The following is a 22,208-nucleotide window of genomic DNA, read 5'->3' as shown; positions in this document are numbered from 1 at the left end:
ACTATTTGCATCTCTAAAACACTATTATGAAGCAGTAAGGGCAATAGGAGGGAGAAAAACAAAATGCTCAATTTGAGGCTTCAGGCATAACTGAAAAAGACAAAAATCAGAGTTCTTATCCTGAAGACGACAAATGGGCAAGATACCCAAGAAGAACCCATTAAGAATAGTAGTATTAAAAACATTTAACATCACATATTAAAAGGTTCACCTGGAAATACAAACAAAATCAATATACCCAGTACAAGTGTGAAAGCACTTCTCATCTGATAGATCAGGATCAAGAAACTAACAAATCACTCAGACAGCAAAAACAATCCAAGGTTTATTGAGAGTAGGTTTAGTAACTGTGGTAGTGCTAATCCATGAGAAGAACAACAGAAGCCCACTCCCACTCAGCAAGAGCAGGCCAACAGGAGGTTTGGCTTGTCACGTTGTCCACTGGGATAAAGCACCCCCTTATTTTTATAAGTAGAATTGCAGATCAATGGCTGGGATTGTAAAACTACTAAAACTGGCTGAAAATTCAACAAGTAACATGAGAAAAATAACAGAAAATGATCTAACTTCACCACTGAAAGAGAGAATGGAAAGAAAAAGAGTGAGAGGGAGGGAGACAGTTTTGCTCATGTTCTCATGTACAGACAAACCAGCTCTGACAAAAAGAGTTGGTATTAACTTAAACTGGAGCGAGTAATTCTGCTGTTTTGATTTCAGTTTGTTACCAGAAGTGTCTTTGATTCCTCTCTACTCTTTCCCCTATCCCATTCCCTCTTTATCTTTAACATCCCTCTATGCTTTCTCGCTCTGGTACTTCAGGTGTAGCTGAAGAACATCTTCCTGAGAGACCCTCTCCCAACCCTTGCTGTGGATGCGGTAGAGGTTGACTTGGCCTCCGCTGTAGGCATCACGGTAGGTGGCTTGGTAGATGGCACGGCGGCCAAGGTCACAGGCCTCCTCTATGGTCAGGTCATGGCGAAGGCCACTGTCAACAACACCGTAGGCGTACATTGAGCCAGAGCCCACTGCGAACAGGTCTCCACATACGCGGTTGCCCTCAGAGTCCACGTAGTACAGGCCTGTGATCAGAGGAAAGAGAGAAGGATAGAGTGAGAGTATCAGTAATGCCTGCTGTGATAAAAAGGATATTTCAATGTAATTTATGATATCAAAGTAATGTTATGAACACAAGGTTGTAAATAATGTTCTGAACAATGCAAGGTCAAATCCTTCTCTGCGGATACATGCGAGTAAAGAGAATGATGGGAAACAGTGTTTTTTTTTTTTTTTTGGTCAATCAAATGTTCGGCAGCCGAAGCTTGGTCTGGGGGCAACGGGGGGGTTCTGTGTGTAAGAGATTCGAGATGAAAAGGAATGGAGTAAAAAACTGAGAGGTGTTATATCTTGCCCATATTAAGGCAAGCTAAGTACAAGCTGCTGACCAGACATAGGCAAAAGCAGCATCCGCCCTGGCCTGGGGCGCCGCCAATCGTGCTATTGATCGCTCAAAAAACACCTAATGAATTATTGATCTATTCCTGAAGACATGACCTCTCACCCAAACTTGATGGACGATGTGGATCACACTCAGTGAACTGGTGGATCACTGTCTGGTCTGGAAGCGAATCACCTTTGCTGGCCAAGACAAGATCAACAGTGTGTTCAGGCTGTGGTATGATGAAACACACTCCTACCATGAGTAAAGCCCAATAATGGTGACTAGGACCCATCTGTGCTCCAGCAAAACCAAGCTACAGATGGAGAAGGTTGTCCAAAATCAACTCACGAGGAAAATCACTCGTAAAAAAAAAAAAAAAAAAAAAAAAAAAAAACATTTCGGATTAATGTGATCTTCATTTTAACGATCCCAAAAAAAAAATTTTTTTGTAATTAACATTTTTTATTAAATCATACGATAACAATGAAAATGTAAACATATACAGTGGTGTGAAAAAGTGTTTGCCCCCTTCCTGATTTCTTATTTTTTTTCATGTTTGTCACACTTAAATGTTTCAGATCATCAAACAAGTTTAAATATTAGTCAAAGATAACACAAGTAAACACAAAATGCAGTTTTTAAATGAAGGTTGTTATTATTAAGGGAAAACAAAATCCAAACCTACATGGCCCTGTGTGAAAAAGTGTTTGCCCCACCTGTTAAAACATAACTTAACTGTGGTTTATCACACCTGAGTTCAATTTCTCTAGCCACACCCAGGCCTGATTACTGCCACACCTGTTCTCAATCAAGAAATCACTTAAATAGGACCTGCCTGACAAAGTGAAGTAGACCAAAAGATCTTCAAAAGCTAGACATCATGCCGAGATCCAAAGAAATTCAGGAACAAATGAGAAAGAAAGTAATTGAGATCTATCAGTTTGGAAAAGGTTATAAAGCCATTTCTAAAGCTTTGGGACTCCAAAGAACCACATTATCCACAAATGGCGAAAACATGGAACAGTGGTGAACCTTCCCAGGAGTGGCCGGCCGACCAAAATTACCCCAAGAGCGCAGCGACGACTCATCCAAGAGGTCACAAAAGACCCCACAACAACATCCAAAGAACTGCAGGCCTCACTTGCCTCAGTTAAGGTCAGTGTTCATGACTCCACCATAAGAAAGAGACTGGGCAAAAATGGCCTGCATGGCAGAGTTCCAAGACGAAAACCACTGCTGAGCAAAAAGAACATTAAGGCTCGTCTCATTTTTGCCAGAAAACATCTTGATGATCCCCAAGACTTTTGGGAAAATACTCTGTGGACTGACGAGACAAAAGTTGAACTTTTTGGAAGGTGTGTGTCCCATTACATCTGGCGTAAAAGTAACACCGCATTTCAGAAAAAGAACATCATACCAACAGTAAAATATGGTGGTGGTAGTGTGATGGTCTGGGGCTGTTTTGCTGCTTCAGGACCTGGAAGACTTGCTGTGATAAATGGAACCATGAATTCTGCTGTCTACCAAAAAATCCTGAAGGAGAATGTCCGGCCATCTGTTCGTGACCTCAAGCTGAAGCGAACTTGGGTTCTGCAGCAGGACAATGATCCAAAACACACCAACAAGTCCACCTCTGAATGGCTGAAGAAAAACAAAAAGAAGACTTTGGCGTGGCCCAGTCAAAGTCTTGACCTGAATCCTATTGAGATGCTGTGGCATGACCTTAAAAAGGCAGTTCATGCTCGAAAACCCTCCAATGTGGCTGAATTACAACAATTCTGCAAAGATGAGTGGGCCAAAATTCCTCCACAGTGCTGTAAAAGACTCACTGCAAGTTAGATATCGCAAATGCTTGATTGCAGTTGTTGCTGCTAAGGGTGGCCCAACCAGTTATTAGGTTTAGGGGGCAGTCACTTTTTCACACAGGGCCATGTAGCTTTGGATTTTGTTTTCCCTTAATAATAACAACCTTCTTTTAAAAACTGCATTTTGTGTTTACTTGTGTTATCTCTGACTAATATTTAAACTTGTTTGATGATCTGAAACATTTAAGTGTGACAAACATGCAAAAAAATAAGAAATCAGGAAGGGGGCAAACACTTTTTCACACCACTGTGAACACGTGAACACACACACACACACACTTACATATATATATATATATATATACAGGTGCATCTCAATAAATTAGAATGTCGTGGAAAAGTTCATTTATTTCAGTAATTCAACTCAAATTGTGAAACTCGTGTATTAAATAAATTCAGTGCACACAGACTGAAGTAGTTTAAGTCTTTGGTTCTTTTAATTGTGATGATTTTGGCTCACATTTAACAAAAACCCACCAATTCACTATCTCAAAAAATTAGAATACATCATAAGACCAATAAAAAAAACATTTTTAGTGAATTGTTGGCCTTCTGGAAAGTATGTTCATTTACTGTATATGTACTCAATACTTGGTAGGGGCTCCTTTTGCTTTAATTACTGCCTCAATTCGGCGTGGCATGGAGGCGATCAGTTTGTGGCACTGCTGAGGTGGTATGGAAGCCCAAGTTTCTTTGACAGTGGCCTTCAGCTCATCTGCATTTTTTGGTCTCTTGTTTCTCATTTTCCTCTTGACAATACCCCATAGATTCTCTATGGGGTTCAGGTCTGGTGAGTTTGCTGGCCAGTCAAGCACACCAACACCATGGTCATTTAACCAACTTTTGGTGCTTTTGGCAGTGTGGGCAGGTGCCAAATCCTGCTGGAAAATGAAATCAGCATCTTTAAAAAGCTGGTCAGCAGAAGGAAGCATGAAGTGCTCCAAAATTTCTTGGTAAACGGGTGCAGTGACTTTGGTTTTCAAAAAACACAATGGACCAACACCAGCAGATGACATTGCACCCCAAATCATCACAGACTGTGGAAACTTAACACTGGACTTCAAGCAACTTGGGCTATGAGCTTCTCCACCCTTCCTCCAGACTCTAGGACCTTGGTTTCCAAATGAAATACAAAACTTGCTCTCATCTGAAAAGAGGACTTTGGACCACTGGGCAACAGTCCAGTTCTTCTTCTCCTTAGCCCAGGTAAGACGCCTCTGACGTTGTCTGTGGTTCAGGAGTGGCTTAACAAGAGGAATACGACAACTGTAGCCAAATTCCTTGACATGTCTGTGTGTGGTGGCTCTTGATGCCTTGACCCCAGCCTCAGTCCATTCCTTGTGAAGTTCACCCAAATACTTGAATCGATTTTGCTGGACAATCATAAGGCTGCAGTTCTCTCGGTTGGTTGTGCATCTTTTTCTTCCACACTTTTTCCTTCCACTCAACTTTCTGTTAACATGCTTGGATACAGCACTCTGTGAACAGCCAGCTTCTTTGGCAATGAATGTTTGTGGCTTACCATCCTTGTGAAGGGTGTCAATGATTGTCTTCTGGACAACTGTCAGATCAGCAGTCTTCCCCATGATTGTGTAGCCTAGTGAACCAAACTGAGAGACCATTTTGAAGGCTCAGGAAATCTTTGCAGGTGTTTTGAGTTGATTAGCTGATTGGCATGTCACCATATTCTAATTTTTTGAGATAGTGAATTGGTGGGTTTTTGTTAAATGTGAGCCAAAATCATCACAATTAAAAGAACCAAAGACTTAAACTACTTCAGTCTGTGAGCATTGAATTTATTTAATACAGGAGTTTCACAATTTGAGTTGAATTACTGAAATAAATGAACTTTTCCACGACATTCTAATTTATTGAGATGCACCTGTATATACATATACATATATACATACATATATATATACACATATACATATATATATATATATATATATATATAATGTGTGTGTGTATATATATGTATGTATATATATGTATATGTGTATATATATGTATATGTATATATATATATATATATACATACACACACATATATATATATATATATATATATATATATATATATATATATATATATATACACACACACACACACACACACACACACACACATATATATACATATATATATACACATATACATATATACATATATACACACACACACACACATATACATACACACACATATATATACACATATACATATATATATATACACACACACATATATATATATATATATATATATATATATATATATATATATATATATATATATATATATATATATATATATATACACATACATACATACATACATACATATATATATAACATTAACATTTAAACCCCACAACCCCCCCGATCCCCAAAAAACAACCCTGTGGTCAAACATAAGTAAATGTATAGAAATAAAAATCAAACAGACATACACATATATAAAAAAAATATATACATATACATATACATATATATATATATACACACACACACACACACACACACACACACAACATAAATACATATACAAATATACATACACATAATAATCATACTAACTATATTACACTACTCTCTCCACACCCCACCCGAGAGCCCTCCAAAAACTCCAAATACCTGCCCCATTTCCGTATAAACGTATCCAAGCCACTCCGTCTTCCCGATGACAACCCCTCATAAGCTGCCATCCTCCCCACCTCCGTGCCACACTCCAGACATGGGGGCGCACCAGCTGACCTCCAACCCCTCAAAATAACCTGCCTGGCAATCATCACACAGGTCATAACCCAGTTCTCTATATGGCCATCCCCCACATCGATGACTGCCCCATCGCCCAGAACACAAAGTCTGGGGCAAAACAAAACCCGAGTGCCCACCACGTCGCACATAAAATTCTGAACCTTCGACCAGAATTTCTGGATCTTGACACACCACCAAAAAATATGGGCCATGTCTCCATCCTCCGATTGGCATCTCCAGCAGGTGGGTGTGTCTTTAAGACCAAGCCTATACAGCCTAGAGGGGGACCAATAAAATCTATGCAAAATTCTGAATTGTATAAGATGCACCCTTGCATCTCTAGATGCAGACTTAACGTTTTTAAGAATCTTAGCCCACACTCCTTCCTACAATGCCAAGTTGAAATCGTTCTCCCATACTCTCTTGAAAGAAGTTAAGGCTCCATCCCCCATACTCTGAATTAACAGGGAGTAGTACACTGATGCCTCATGACCTTTTCCAAAAGCCGCAATCACCTCTCCCAAAGCATCTGCCTCCTTAGGGGGGCTGTGTGCTACTCCCAAAAATAGTACAAAGCAGGTGGTGCAGTTGTAAATACCTATAAAACTGAGGTCTGGGGATCCCAAAATGTTGGACTAAGTTTTCAAACGATCTCAACACTCCACTTTCATATAGGTCACCGAGTGTAGCAACCCCTCTCACAATCCACTCTGGCCAGCAGAAAGGGGACTTGCCAATACACAATCATGGGTTCTGCCATATGCTCGAGGCAACATTTAAATAAGTGTCCAATTTAAACAATCTGGACACTTTGGTCCATACCGAGTGTAAATGCGAAATAATGGGGTGTAACTTAACTTTTCCGATTAGTTTGCTAGAGATGCTTTGTAATGGCAAAATAGGGGCAAGAAATGCCTGTTCAATAACAAACCAGGGAGGGGCTCTCTCAGGTGGAAGTGACCAATGAGCCAAATGTCTGAGACTGAACGCATAGTAATAAAACAAAATCTTGGGTAGGCCTAGCCCACCTTTGTCTATCGGCCTATGTAACATATTAAAATGCAATCTGGGACGTTTACCATTCCGAATGAAGGACTTTGCTATGCTAACAAATTGCTTGAAATAAGAGAGGGGGACATCTACAGGGAGAGATTGTAGCAGGTAGTTAAATTCTGGAATACAATTCATTTTAATAACATTAACCTTCCCAATCATCAATAAATGTAATGAAGCCCACATGCCCACATCACTCGAAAACCTTTTTATTAAAGGGTCAAAATTAACAGTAACTAAATCAGACAAATTTGCTGGGAATAAAATCCCCAAATACTTAATGCCCTGTTTGGGCCACTGGAAGGAGCCCAGGTGGAAAGCAGTTACTGGACAGTACGCTGTCAGAGCCAAAGCTTCAGATTTAGACCAATAGACTTTGTATCCTCAGAACTTGGAAAAGCAATTAATAATTCTGTGGAGGCAAGGCATAGATCTAGTAGGTTCAGAGACAAATAATAAAATATCATTTGCGTAGAGCAGAAGTTTATGCGCCACACCTCCCGCAACCACCCCTGGAAAATCATTCTCCTTTCTTATCGCGGCTGCTAATGGTTCCAGGGCAAGACAGAACAATAATGGGGAAAGAGGGCAGCCCTGCCGAGTGCCCCTATTCAGAGTAAAATAATCTAAAATTAATCCATTTGTTTGTACCGCTGCTACAGGGTGTCTATAAAGTAACTTAATCCAATCAATAAATGTACTCCCGAACCCATACATTTCCAAAATCTTAAAAAGATAATCCCATTCTACCATATCAAACGCATTTTCGGCGTCAAGTGAGATGGCAGCAATCGGAGATTGATCATTCGCTACTGACCACATGATATTGATGAGATGCCTGATGTAATCAGAAGAGTTACGGCCCCGAATAAATTCCACCTGATCTATATGTATAAGAGGTGTCATAACCTTACTTAATCGGTTAGCCAAAATTTTTGACAATATTTTTACATGGACGGTAACTTTTACACTCGCTTGGATCTTTGTCCTTTTTAAGAATCAGACTGATCCAGGCTTGTGTCATGGTTGGAGGAAGCTTCCCATTCTTTAATGATTCTGTATAAACTTCTAACAAAGGTGGAGCCAGTTCTGTAGCATAAGATCTAAATAATTCTGCTGCAAAACCATCTGTCCCTGGAGCCTTGCCAGTAGGTAGGGAGTTAATTACCTCGTCAAGCTCCTCCAAGGTTATCTAAGAAACAAAAGAGTTTTTTTGCTCAATCGTCAGTTTAGGAAGATCTGACGGTTCCACAAAGTTTCTAATATCTTCATCAGTAGACGAAGACGTGGAACTATAAAGATCAATATAGAATTCTTTAAAAGGCAATATTAATATCAATGGCTGAGGTAAAAATTTCACCACCAGCAGATTTCACTGAGGGAATGATAGAAAGAGACTCTCTCTGCTTTATATATCTAGCCAAAAGCTTCCCTGCTTTGTCACCCAACTCAAAGTATGACTGTCTTGTCCTGAATAACCAAAACTCCACTTTCCGTGACAAAATAGTATTATATCTATATTTCAATCGGGTCAATTCTCTGAGGCCATCAGCTGACATACAGCGCTTCAGCTCTGCACTTTTAATATTTCCTTCCAAGTCCACGAGTTCTCGTGCTTTGGATTTTTTGATGAATAAGGCATACTGTTTGATCCGGCCCCTAAGAACCGCCTTAACTGCCTCCCAAGCCACGCCCACAGAGGATACTGAGGACCAGTTGGTCTCCATATAAACATTGACTTCAGTCTTTAACATTTGTTGGAAATCAGGATTTTGCAAAAGGGATACATTAAAGGTGCCAACTATATAATTTCTTTTTCTCTATATGTGGCATCACCTCTAAACTCACCAGGGTGTGATCTGAGACTAAAATGTTTCCAATTGAGCAATCCACAACAGATGAAATGAGGGATTTGGATATACAAAAAAAATCTATTCTAGAATAAATCTTATGGACTGATGAAAAAAAATGTATAGTCCCTACCAGATGGGTTCAAAAGTCTCCAAATATCTGTAAGACCAAGATTTTTACACATCCTTTGAAGCGTCAGTGTTGCTCTAGGGGGTTCACACACTTTTGCTTCACTGTGATCAAGGACTGAGTCCATCAAAAGATTAAAGTCACCTCCCAATATTATATCATGAGGGGTGCCAGCGGTTCGCAGCATCCCTTCAAGATCTATAAAAAAGCCCTGATCATCAGCGTTAGGTGCGTAAATATTAGCCAAAAATCAACCTTTGCCCTTGAATTTCAGCTAAAACAGTAATGACTCTCCCTAATTTATCTTTAGTCTGTTTGAGACATTTGAATTGTTGATGTTTATTAATCAATATAATGACTCCCTTGCTCTTACTTGAACCAGCACTAAAAAAAATATGTCCACCCCATATCTTCCCAAATTTTTCAGCTTCCAGCAGGGAGAGATGTTTTTCTTGAAGAAACACTATATCATATTTCTTACGTTTAAGAAAAGTAATAACCTACCTTCTTTTTATGGGGTGCCCCAACCCATTTACATTCCATGTGGAGAGAGATAGTATACTCATTAACATTTGACATTTTGATATAGTAGAAAAAATAAATTGTGTGTCAAAAACAAAATTATACAGACCACATTCCCCATTAGTGAAACAATCAAACCCCAAACTTCCCCCCGAGAAGAAATAAAAAGTGCGCATTAACCCCGCGCACGACAGCACCAACCGGCGACAATCCCTCTAACCTCAAAAGGTCTACGAATTCCCACGAGCCCCCACGAGAGCCTTGCCATCGGATTGCACAATTTTGCCTCACAAATTTAGATTTGTCTCAAAATATTGGACTTGAAGTGTAAATGCAGCCTAATAGACCTGCCACTGCCTAGTACCAGCAATTTAAGATATTTTGTTACATTTCATTACTTTTTTCAATTTCTGAATGTTTACTTGAATACTTGATACTGCTGTTAAAAACTGCTGTTAAAAACATAAAAGCACCATTTTCTTAATTGTTGTCTTTGTTCTATTGCTTGTAATTTATTACTTTGTTCTCATTTTATTACTGTATACTTGTCTTGATTTATGCCTTGAGAACATGAGAGAATGTTTCCTCAGATTAGTTAGTATTTTTGAGAATCATCAGATTGCTTTCATATGCAAGCAAAACAAACTTTATAACTGAAACATATCCAACTTAATTGGAATCTAATCCAATCAGAATTGAATCAGGAAATCTGTATCGATACCCAGCCCTAATTCCAGCAGCCTCTACTGAAAACCGACAACCTGAAACACTCCTTTAGTCAGACTGCTTTGGAATCTTTAAGATTAAGCACTCCACATTGGCTCAGAGACATTTAAAGGACAGTCTATTAGAGACAGTCTTAGAAGCTAGGCTCAGAACTCACAATCGCTTTCGGCAGGCTTACTGCACACTCTGAGCTCATCGTTAGCTCGACCTGATAATCGTTGAGGCTCCTTGAATATGTACGGTAATTTGCCATTTTGTAGAGCCAAGTGTGATGACTAAAAACAGGTTAAAAATGCAAAAGGACGTCTCTTTCACCCGCAAGGCACCGGTTCTCATTAGGAGCGGAGAGCGAGGGTACTTGAGCGCACTGAGAATTTTTACACACAACACCTGGGATCGTTTTTCGACGCAAGCTACCTGCATCCCAAGGAGAGGACATAATAGAAATGCACAGAAAAGGGTGGGGAAGTAAAGTGATGTGGAAAAGGAAACAAGAGGCAATTTGTGAGACCTCGTAAAGCAGAGGCAGAGGAGCGGGAACGATTTCGTAATGTTACAACAGCGCGGCTCTTTGCACTCCATCACAAAGGTGACAGCAGTGAGACATGGCAGGCTTAAAGTGTGACATGCATACTGTATATGAATGGCAACTACAGAACAGGGAAGAAAAAGGAAAGGTGATTGGCTGACTGCTCTGCTGATTGTCACACAGCTATGGTTAGTTAAGTGTGCCGATGACGAGCAGCTGCTTAGAAAGAACTCTGTGTACAGACTTTGTGTCTGAGTCTTCTATGCATGTTTGCACATTGCCAGTTCAAATCCACAGAATATAAGATGGCAGCTGAAAGATCCAGCATCATATGTCTTAAAATTGGTAGCCCAACTGTGCTGCTGACATTTGCAGGTCGTGGTAGCAGAAGTCTTCCACACGTTCACAGTCAGCATTGATTAAAACAGAACAGTTTGATACGCAATGAAAGCATAGCCTAGAGATAAAGAAGGAGGGCATATATCATAGGAAATTCATAGCCCTTTTGCACCCATTTGGTGCTACTGTTTGTGAGTCAGTGCTGTCAACGCTCTCTCAGCTAATGAGAGTTAAGTATGTTAATAATATGCCTTTTTGTTTCAGTGATTTGTTCCTCTGAAACATGGAAGACATGTTAAAACATACAGATTAAAGTTATTTAAATTTAAAATAAAGTTATTTAAAATATATATATACTTTTTTCTTTAAATTCTAAGTTGTGTAATTATCAGTGATCTGAAACAAGGTAGCATAAAAAGAGCAGAACTATCGATTTCAGCAGATTGAGTTGTAAATAATTGGATATTGGTACAAATTTTGTTTCGCTTGAACGGTTCACAGATTTGTTGACTATAATAGGGAACAATCTACCACCAAGTTTTGTTTTGAGTTTTAAAAATTACTTTTTTAAACATTGGCACAACATTGTCAGTGGAAAGCTGCATCAGAAACTGAGATCCACAACACTTCTTGAATTACTTGACTAACAGGACCCATAAACTCATTATCGAATCAGCTCAAAACCAGCGGTGACAAGAACACATTCATAGAACAGCACTAATTATACAAAGACTAAACTCTGGGGCTTCTACAGTCTCCTCAACATGACTGACACTGCATTAAATTTTATTTTCACCGTCTTTGTCAGAACCTTCTTATAGTTCTTTATCAAATTTATTCTTTAAGGCAAACAGACAATTAACACAGGAACAAGTGTGCCAGACATTGTAAAATCAGTAAATGTGATAGTTTAATCACGATTGATGTAATTTGCACAACTTTCTTTGTAAACCCAGTTTTATCGAGCTGACTGGATTTTGCATGCGACCCAACTGCAATGGCTGAGAGCAGCGTCCATCATAGTGTTGCTCCCTCCTGGTCCACAGTCATGGGGATATTGATTTCCCATTACTGTGTCACTGTGCAGGGCCTCTTTAAACACATCGGCCGTGATGTAGATAGAGCCAGTTACAGCACCTCAGTGTCTGAAATTGAGGGATGTAGCACTACCACAGAGAGTAAAAAGGTCGCCATCTGGTGGTAAGAGACAATATGACTCCCCATCTTTAAACACTTGCCTGTGGTTACAAACCAAATGAACAGCAGCAATTTATCTTTGTCTTTCTTGGTTTTCAGGTTTACACTCTTATGTTGGGAACATACAAAATGAACTGAAAATGGGCAGAGCTCATCATTAAAAGCATTAGATTAAAAGCCTCTTAGAGACCTGCACGCATTGTCTAATTAACAAAAATGGACAACAAACATGGTCTAGAAAAGCAAAGGTCTTGCAAGTCCATTAATGTGCAGTTTGTTATTCAACTCTAAAACAAAGCCATGGTGCTGCATATTAAAATGTTTTTCGACTAACGCTGGAGATTGGCAGGAAATTATGGTGATAGAGCTATTTTTACAAAGATATTTCAGCAGAAAGCCTGGGTCAAATCAGCAGAGAACAAAACTGCATAATTTGTCCCTATGCCAACTGCAGCAATCATTCAAAACAGGAATGGCATAATTCTGGACACCTCAAACAATCTTTCACATTGCAGCACTATTCCAGATACAAATAGATTACTTCCATGTTTATGCTTGACTCCTTTGATGGAAGCACAAAAGGAACTGACTGCTTGTCAGCAGCCATATCACCCTGCAGCTCTAGCCTGGTTGCCCACTATAGCTAAGAAGGGTTGAGCCTGGCCAGTACCTGAATGGGAGACCTGGGGAAAACGAAGTTTGCTGCTAGAAGAGATATCAGGGAGGCCAGCAGGGGGTGCTCACCCTGTAGTCTGTGTGGGTCCTAATGCCACAGTATAGTGGTGGGGACATTATACTCTAAAAAGGCACCATCTTTCGGATGAGACGTTAAACCGAGGTCCTGACTCTCTATGGTCATTAAAAATCCCAGGACACTTCTCGTAAAGAGTAGGGGTGTAACCCCAGTGTTCTGGCCAAATTCCCCCCATTGGCCCTTATCAATCATGGCCTCCTAATAGTCCCCATCCATTAATTGGCTCTATAACTCTACTCTCTCCTCTCCACCAATAGCTGGTGTGTGGTGAGCGTACTGGCGCACTATGGCTGCTGTCGCATCATCCAGGTGGATGCTGCACACTGGTGGTGGTTGAGGGGATTCCAATACTATGTAAGGAGCTTTGAGTGCCTAGAAAAGCGCTATATAAATATAAGGAATTATTATTATTTAATTAAAACATACATTACTGTAAACAGCATTACGAAAAATGTGGTTTCATCAGTCCTCGCATTGCTCACAGGACAATTTTACATCGCTAAATACTAGTGGTCGACAATATGTTTTTTTTAAAGCTGAAGCCAATATGGCTGATTATATGATGCTAATATATATAAAATGTTATATATTATTTTGTGTTAATTAAGTGTTGATTTAATTTGAGCAACTTTCAGTTTACATATTTTTTGCTGTCAATATATTTCAGAATCAGAATGAGCTTTATTGCCAAGTATGCTTACACATACAAGGAATTTGTCTTGGTGACAGGAGATTCCAGTACACAACAATACAAAACAGCAACAAGACTTTTAAAAAAAAAATAATTAAAAATTGAATACATTTTTTTCAAAATAAATAAATATTGAAAAGAAAATAAAGTATTTATAGAAGAATACAAAATAGACAATATATATATATATATATATATATATATATACATACACACACACACACACACACACACACACACACTCACTACCGGTCAAAAGTTTTGAAACACTTGACCGAAATGTTTCCCATGATCTTAAAAATCTTTTGATCTGAAGGCATATGCTTAAATGTTTGAAATTAGTTTTGTTGACAAAAATATAATTGTGCCACCATATTAATTTATTTCATTATAAATCGAAAATTTAATTAAAAAAAAAAATAAAAAAAAGTTTTTGAAATTGATGACTTGGACCAAATAATAAAGAAAAGCAGCCAATAAGTGCCCAACATAGATCAACCTAGGGTGATACCTCAAGAAGTTGGTTGAGAAAATGTCAAGAGTACATGTCTGCAAATTCTAGGCAAAGGGTGACTACTTTGAAGATGCTAAAATATAACACAGTTTTGATTTATTTTGGATTTTGTTTAGTCACAACATAATTCCCATAGTTCCATTTATGTTATTCCATAGTTTTAATGACTTTACTATTATTCTAAAATGTGAAAAAAAATTATAATAAAGAATAAGTGTTTCAAAACTTTTGAGCGGTAGTGTATATACATAGACACACACACACACACACACACACACACACACACACACACACACACACACAGTGCAGATCTAAACACAAATCGGTTATATACAATGCAAGGGAATGTAATGGCAGAAGAGGTTGGATGTGCTGGATAATATAAAAAGACTAAGCTGTGTATTGCACATTAATTATTGCTCAATGGGGCAATTTAAATGTTCATGAGATGGACAGCCTGAGGGAAAAAACTGTTCCTGTGCCTGACGGTTCTGGTGCTCAGAGCTCTGAAGTGTCAGCCAGAAGGCAACAGTTCAAAAAGGTAGTGGGCAGAGTGAATGGGGTCCAGAGTGATTTTTCCAGCCTTTTTCCTCACTCTGGAAGTGTATAGTTCTTGAAGGGAGGGCAGGGGGCAACCAATAATCCTCTTAGCAGTCCGAACTGTCCTTTGTAGTCTTCCGATATCCAATTTCGTAGCTGAACCAAACCAGACAGATATTGAAGTGCAGAGGACAGACTCAATGAATGATGAGTAGAACTGTATCAGCAGCACCTGTGGCAGGTTGAACTTCCTCAACTGGCGAAGGAAGTACAACCTCTGCTGGACCTTTTTCACAATGGAGTCAATGTGGGTCTCCCACTTCAGGTCCTGTGAGATGGTAGTGCCCAGCAACCTGAATGACTCCACTGCTGCCACAGTGCTGTTTAGAATGGTGAGGGGGGTCAGTGTTGGGGTGTTCCTCCCAAAGTCCCCAATCATCTCCAACGTTTTGAGCATGTTCAGCTCAAGGTTGTTTTGACTGCACCAGACAGCCAGCTGTTCAACCTCCCTTCTGTATGCAGACTCATCGTCATCTTGGATGAGGCTGATGACAGTGGTGTCATCTGCAAACTTCAGGAGCTTGACAGAGGGGTCCTTGGCGATGCAGTCATTGGTGTAGAGGGAGAAGAGTAGTGGGGAGAGCACACATCCATTGGGGGCACCAGTGTTGATGGTACAGGTGCTGGAAGTGAAATTCTCCTGTCTCACAAGCTGCTGCCTGTCTGTCAGAAAGCTTGTAGTCCACTGACAGATAGATGTGGGAACAGAGAGCTGGTGTAGTTTAGTCTGGATTGATGGTGTTGAAAGCCGAACTGAAGTCCACAAAAAGGATCCTTGCATATGTCCCTGGTCTGTCCAGATGTTGCAGGATATGATGCAATCCCATGTTGACTGCATCATCCACAGACCTGTTTGCTCGATAAGCAAATTGAAAGGGATCTAGAAAGGGTCCAGTGATGTCCTTCAGGTGGGCCAACACCAGTCTATCAAATGACTTCATAACCACAGATGTCAGGGCGATAGGTCTGTAGTCATTAAGTCCTGTGATTTTTGGTTTCTTTGGGATGAGGATGATAGTGGAGCGTTTGAAGCAGCATGGGACTTCACACTGCTCCAGTGATCTATTGAAGATCTGTGTGATGATGGGGGCCAGCTGGTTAGCACAGGATGTAAGACATGAAGGTGAAATGCCATCTGGGCCCTGTGCTTTCCTTATCCTTTGTTTTCAAAAGCCACGGCACACATCATCTTCACAGATCTTAAGTGCAGGTTGAGTAGCAGGAGGGGGGAGGAGTGGGGTTGCAAGAGGGATTGGTTTTTGTGTGAAGTGAAGGTTTGAGCGGGTGTGGGGTGTGAGATTGGGCCTTTCAAGTCTACAGTAGAACACATTCAGGTCATCAGCCAGTTGCTGGTCCACCACAGGGTTGGGGGTAGGAGTCTTGTAATTCGTAAGTTGTTTCATGCCACTCCACACTGATGCAGGTTTGTTAGCTGAAAACTTGTTTTTCAGCTTCTCAGAATATGAGCCACTCTGATTTCCTTATTCAGTGTGTTCCTGGCCTGATTGTACAAGACTTTATCCCCACCCCTGCAAGCATCCTCTTTGGCCTGACGAAGCTGCCTGAGTTCTGCTGTAAAACATGGTTTGTCATTGTTAAATGTTAAATAAGTCCTAGTAGGGATGCACATATCCTCACAGAAACTGATATACTGTTACATCATATATGTGAGCTCATCCAGATTGGTGTCTGCAGCCTCAAAAACACTCCAATCAGTGCAGTCAAAGCAGGCTTGTAGTTCCAGCTCTGCTTCATTGGTCCATCACTTTACAGTCCTTATTACAGGCTTAGCAGATTTTAGTTTCTGTCTGTTGTTTGGAAGACGATGAACCAGACAGTGATCAGAGAGTCCCAAAGCTGCTCTAGGGACAGAGCGATATGCATCCTTTAATGTAGTGTAGCAGTGATATTTCTGTCTCTGGTTGGGCATGTAATGTGCTGTTTGTATTTGGGCAGTTCACGTGTGAGGTTTGCTTTGTTAAAATCCCCAAGAATAATAATAATAACTGAGTCCGGGTATTGTTGTTCCGTGTCTATGATGTGATCAGCTAGCTGTTGCAGCATGGCATTCAAACACGCATTTAGCGCGATGTAAACACTCACCAGAATAAACGAGGAAAACTCCCGCGGCGAGTAGAAAGGCTTACAGTTAATAAAGAGCGCTTCCAACAGCACATCTTCTTTAATGTTGTTACATCTGTACACCAACTTTCACTAATGTAAAAGCATGTTCCACCGCCTCTTGTTTTCCCCGTTAACTCCGCGATGCGATCCGCTCTGAACAGCTTAAAGCCCGGCAGATGTAACGCACTGTCCGGAATGGCTTCACTCAGCCAGGTTTCTGTGAAGCACAAGGCAGCAGAGGTTGAAAAGTCCTTGTTTGTGTGTGGGTGAGGAGATGTAGTTCCTCCGTTTCGTTAGGAAGAGAATGGAGATTCGCTAGATGAATACTCAGCAGCGCTGTTTGAAAGCTGCGCTGACGGAGCTTGACCAGCGCGCCTGCTCGTCTCCCTCACCTGCGTCTCCCGAACAACACAGCCGCGCTTCCAACCAAAATGTCCAGCAAAACGTCTGAATATTCAAAAATCGGGAAAAGATTGACTGGTATATGCTGTCAAATGTTCAGCAGTTCGTCTCTGGTAAAACTGACTGGAAAAAGATTACTAAACACAGGACAAGCAAACAAAAAAAACAAAACAATAGGAGCGCTCCACACCGGTATAATATAATTTAATTATATACACACACACTCACGCACAGAATAAAAAATAAAAAATGCATAAATAAAAAAAATACAATAAAATGATAACAACGATGTACACTGAAAGTTGCTGAAATTATATCATCACTTATTTTACACAACATTCACTAAATAAGAAATTATCCACTGCCATTTTTGTTTGTAAATTTTGGAACTGAATCTAGATGGAATGACCACTTTTAACCAAGCCGGCATAGTTATATTGACCAATGCAGTAAATCTCAAATCAGCCAAATTTCTGCACATAATTGGCCTGGTGGAAGTATCAGTCCATAACTAAAACATTTGGATAGTACCTAAATGGTTGGATGTATGAATAGCTGCAGATCTGTTCAAGGTATATTTCACTCTAAAATGATATTCTGTCATCATTTACTCACCCTCATGAGTAATTGGCAAAATATTTATAATTGTTGGGTGAACTCACGCTTTAACATTTACGAGTTTAACTAGAGAATGTTTGCGGTCACTCGAAGCATTGCCGTGTCCTGACTGTTTCGTAAAAAAGATACATATTAAGGACATGTTCTTTTGTATTAGGTTATTTGTGTAATTACACGGTAACATGAAATCTAATGTAACATGCTATTGAATACAACAATTAGTATAAATCTTGCCTAAAAATCCTCAGAATATATAATTTCTGTATAGTTATAATGTACATAATTATAGAATAATAATTATACACAACCATAAAAAAAAAAAATGTAATGGACTGTACATGCTTTTAATGTATACAAATAACCAAAGGATTGTGTGATCAAGTTGTAATCAACAAGACATTACAATTCAATCTGCATGTGATATTTACCTGGTCCTCTCTTGTCCCAGCCACAGACCATTGTCCCCATACTGAGGCCCATGCCTTTGTACTGATACACCATGTTAGCCAGGAGCTTGGAGGCAGCCGCTACAGAAATGCGCTCTTTGTTGCGCAGCTCATAGATGCGGCACTGCCTGGCCAGCAGGCGCTCCCAGAAGCTGCAGTCTGCAGCACCTCCTGCCATGGTGCCTAGCAAGTAAGGGTTGATCTCAATCACCTTCTTCACTGTCTGGGAAGCGATGTAGGAGCCCGCTGTAGCTCTGGAATCCACAGCCACAATGACGCCATGCTGAAACTGAGAGATGAGAAGAATGAAAACTTGTGCTGCGTGTGAATTACGTGTGAAAATTTGCATATTTGATACAAATGTCATCGTGGTCAGACGCTACAAAATAAAATAGCAAAATGTTGATTTATGTTAACTTATGAAAATCATTATGCCTTTAACATATTTGTTAAAAGTATCTGCCAAAAACAACAACATAAATGTAATTCAGCATTTGTTGCATCACATCTTGCTGAGAAACAAGTGACTGAAGAGGAGGACCATAATTAGACTATATACTTTAAAAAATAATGATATCTGAATAAAACTAGAGGTAAAAATTGAGAAAGTAGCCCCCTGTGAAACTGTTATAAATTTTCAGATGTTTTAATACATTTTATTTTCTCCCCCCAGTAAATAAACACACACATGACAAGGAGAACATGAGTAACCCATCTATAATTAATCTAAAGATACCCGGAAATTTTATGCTATTACTCCACCGATGCACATAAATATGGGTCTGGCATTACGGACTCATTACGGACAGCACCTCTGCTGAAAAAAATCCTAGGGGAAACACTGAAGTTATTATTTTACAATTTATTATTTAATAATTTATAGTCAAATTATTTAGTCCTCTTCTCTCCTACAAGTTCTTCTGCTGTTTTTGGTGATTCGCATTCTTCGTGCATATCCCCACCTACTGGGCAAAAATATTGATCTGTTTTTCACCCACACCTATAACATTGTTTCTAAATATATGTATTTAACCACTGGAGTCATATGGATTACTTGTATGCTGCCTTTATGTGATTTTTGGAGCTTCAAAGTTCTGGCCACCTTTCAGTTGCATTGTGAGGACTAACAGAGCTGAGATATTCTTCTAAAAATCTTTGTGTTCAGCAGAAGAAAGTAAATCATACACATCTGGAATGGCATGAGGGTGAGTAAATGATGATAGAATTTTCATTTTGGGGTGAACTATTCCTTTAAGCTATAGTGAACCTACATTAAATGTTACTTTTTTTGTCTGCAAAAATCATAACAACAACTAGTAATTACAAAATGTACTTTTGAACCACCATAACTTTACCAATGGAAGGCCAATGTAGGCCACGGAGAAAAAGCAAATTAGGTGCTGTGTCATTATGACTGTGCTTAAACTTACTGGAGAAAAGCAGGAGTCAGTCTGTATGCCTTTATACTATAATCAGCCCCAACTTTAATCTGGACTTCGCAGTACTATAATAAAGTTTAAAGGCTGTTTTTGTGACACATGCGATTGCTGTTATTGTGACTGAAACGAACTGCAGGAGTTTAAAAGTGCCATTCCATCTATCTGTATGTGACACTTTTCATGCTATAAAAAACTCTTAAGTACTAAACAAGTCAAATAAACCAGTTAAAAGAGCAAACACTGAAATACATGGCAACAGTGAATATCTAATAGGCTTATGCTCTAGTCATTGTCACATGCAGCCTCTATTCTATTTATTAAACACATTGTTTAATCATCAGGTGCATAAAAAAATAAACTCGTTATGAATGTTAAACGATGAATAGATCGGTTTCAAACTGGCCTGATGCTAATAGCTGCTGGCTAAATGAACTCACTTTGAATGCCAGGGTGGTCGTGCCGTGAAGAAACTCGATTTTTCTCTCCGGTTCACCCCCTTCAACCAGCGGTGTCACGGCGAAGCTCGGACTGTCTCCCAGTGCGGCTCCGAAGCCCAGATCCGTTTGATCAAGACCGCAGTCGGGCGCGAAAGGCCGGTTAAAGCGATCACAGAAATCCGCAGACTCACTCCTCAACACACTAGACAGCGCCATGTTTCCGATTATTCACCAGCGGCAGCATTCTCCTGCTTCTTGCACATAATGGTGGAGAATGTGAAGATTATGCAGCAACAGCGCCATCGAAAGGCCTGGATGACGCGTGCCGAACTTAGTCCAAGCAAAGGAGTTATAGTATAAGGGCTGTTCACACAAATCACACCGAATACATTTTTGTGTCCGTCTGCACTGTATTTCAGCTGTTGTTGTTTTTTTCCCCGTCTTTTATGTATACGTGGACTAGAATTTGACCGTTGTGCCGCGTCTCGATTTGTTTTTATTTTACTTCTTGCACAGGAACTGAGCTTTTTTTAGACACCATGCCAAGATCTTCAACCTTTAAATGTGCACTCAGTAATTTTTTTATTCATTGAAAAAGATTTTCTCCTCAAGAAATTCATTGCAATTTTGAAACATGTATAAAATCATGAGCACTCAATGAGATGAGGACTTCAGTCATATTAGTAACCTTATAAATTTGTTTTATTCTACATGTAAAGGGTCCCCTCACAGAGGCTGCCATGACACAGCCAGTCAAATCTACTCACTTAAAATAATAGTTCACCAAAAAATGAAAATTCTCTCACAATTTAGACATACTCAAATTGTATTCATTTGGGTAAAACAAAAACAGCCAATAGAGTATCTTATCATATTATTGTTTTTACCAATTTAATTTAGCTCTTTAAATTAGTCCCGGCTCAACTGGGCCTTTTTGTGTGGAGTTTGCATGTTCTCCCCGTGCTCACGTGTATCTGCAGCAGCTATCATGCCACCCTGAAATGTGAAACCAAGAGTGGTGGTACCATGTGCTAGCTGAAAGGGTTTTGGATGTGGTGACATGCAGGAAAAGGTTGTTGGAGCTCTGTTTTTCCTCCGGGTGCTCCGGTTTCCCCCACAAGTCCAAAAAAGCTGGTAGAGCCTCATTTCACGGGTGAGTATCCGTTCCCACAGCATTCAGTCTGCACCACTGCCTGAGGTGGTGACCACCAGGTGTGAGTGGATGGGCAAAATCTTTCTGACTATTTGGGCAGCAGATTAGACCTTTGCAGCTGCTGCGTGTGTCTGCAGCAGCTATCACGCCACCCTGAAATGTGAAACCAAGAGTGGTGGTACCATGTGCTAGCTGAAAGGGTTGCGGATGGGGTGACATGCAGGAAAAGGTTGTTGGAGCTCTGTTTTTCCTCCGGGTGCTCCGGTTTCCCCCACAAGTCCAAAAAAGCATGCAGGTTAAGTGAATTGGAGACTCTAAATTGTCCCATAGGTGTGAGTGAGAGTACCCCAGCCACTGGGGGCTGTGTCAGGAAGGGCATCCGGCGTAAAACCTGTGCCAAGTCAAATATGCGGATCAAGGATGTTCTGCTGTGGCGACCCCTAACGGGAGCAGCCGAAAGAAGAAGAATTTAGCTCTTTAAATTAAATTAAATGAAAGGTGCTATATGTAAGATTGACAACAAGCGTTTGAAATGGGTACTGCAGTCCAAATTCAAAATACTGGAGAGTTGTCTGCCCCACCCCAGACTCGAAGCTCATGTGTGTTGCCAGAATGACGCTC

The 22,208-nt window shown here is 40.1% G+C and overlaps 1 protein-coding gene across 1 annotated transcript; it reads right to left on the bottom strand.

Annotated features, from left to right (window-relative positions):
• Window positions 1-300: 300 nt before the first annotated feature.
• Window positions 301-20,694, bottom strand: LOC127440651 (proteasome subunit beta type-5-like). The gene is made up of 3 exons (XM_051697377.1): window positions 20,435-20,694; window positions 18,541-18,847; window positions 301-1,079 (listed from the first exon to the last, which is right to left on the bottom strand). Exons 1-3 carry the CDS (start codon window positions 20,648-20,650, stop codon window positions 793-795), a joined length of 810 nt encoding a protein of 269 aa, XP_051553337.1. The 5' UTR covers window positions 20,651-20,694; the 3' UTR covers window positions 301-792.
• Between the last annotated feature and the right edge of the window lie 1,514 nt (window positions 20,695-22,208).

Source organism: Myxocyprinus asiaticus, chromosome 5, assembly GCF_019703515.2.
Source record: "Myxocyprinus asiaticus isolate MX2 ecotype Aquarium Trade chromosome 5, UBuf_Myxa_2, whole genome shotgun sequence".
In the NCBI taxonomy this organism is placed as follows: Eukaryota; Metazoa; Chordata; class Actinopteri; order Cypriniformes; family Catostomidae; genus Myxocyprinus; species Myxocyprinus asiaticus.
The sequence above is the reverse complement of the archived record's forward strand: the minus strand, read 5'-3'. Positions and strand labels throughout refer to the sequence as shown.

Coding starts and splice junctions, on each gene's coding strand:
- LOC127440651 (XM_051697377.1), bottom strand. CDS start 20,650: ATGGCGCTGTCTAGTGTGTTGAGGAGTGAGTCTGCGGATTTCTGTGAT. Junction 18,848..20,434: donor CGACCACCCTGGCATTCAAA/GTGAGTTCATTT, acceptor CTCATCTCTCAG/TTTCAGCATGGCGTCATTGT. Junction 1,080..18,540: donor CTGGGACAAGAGAGGACCAG/GTAAATATCACA, acceptor CTCTGATCACAG/GCCTGTACTACGTGGACTCT.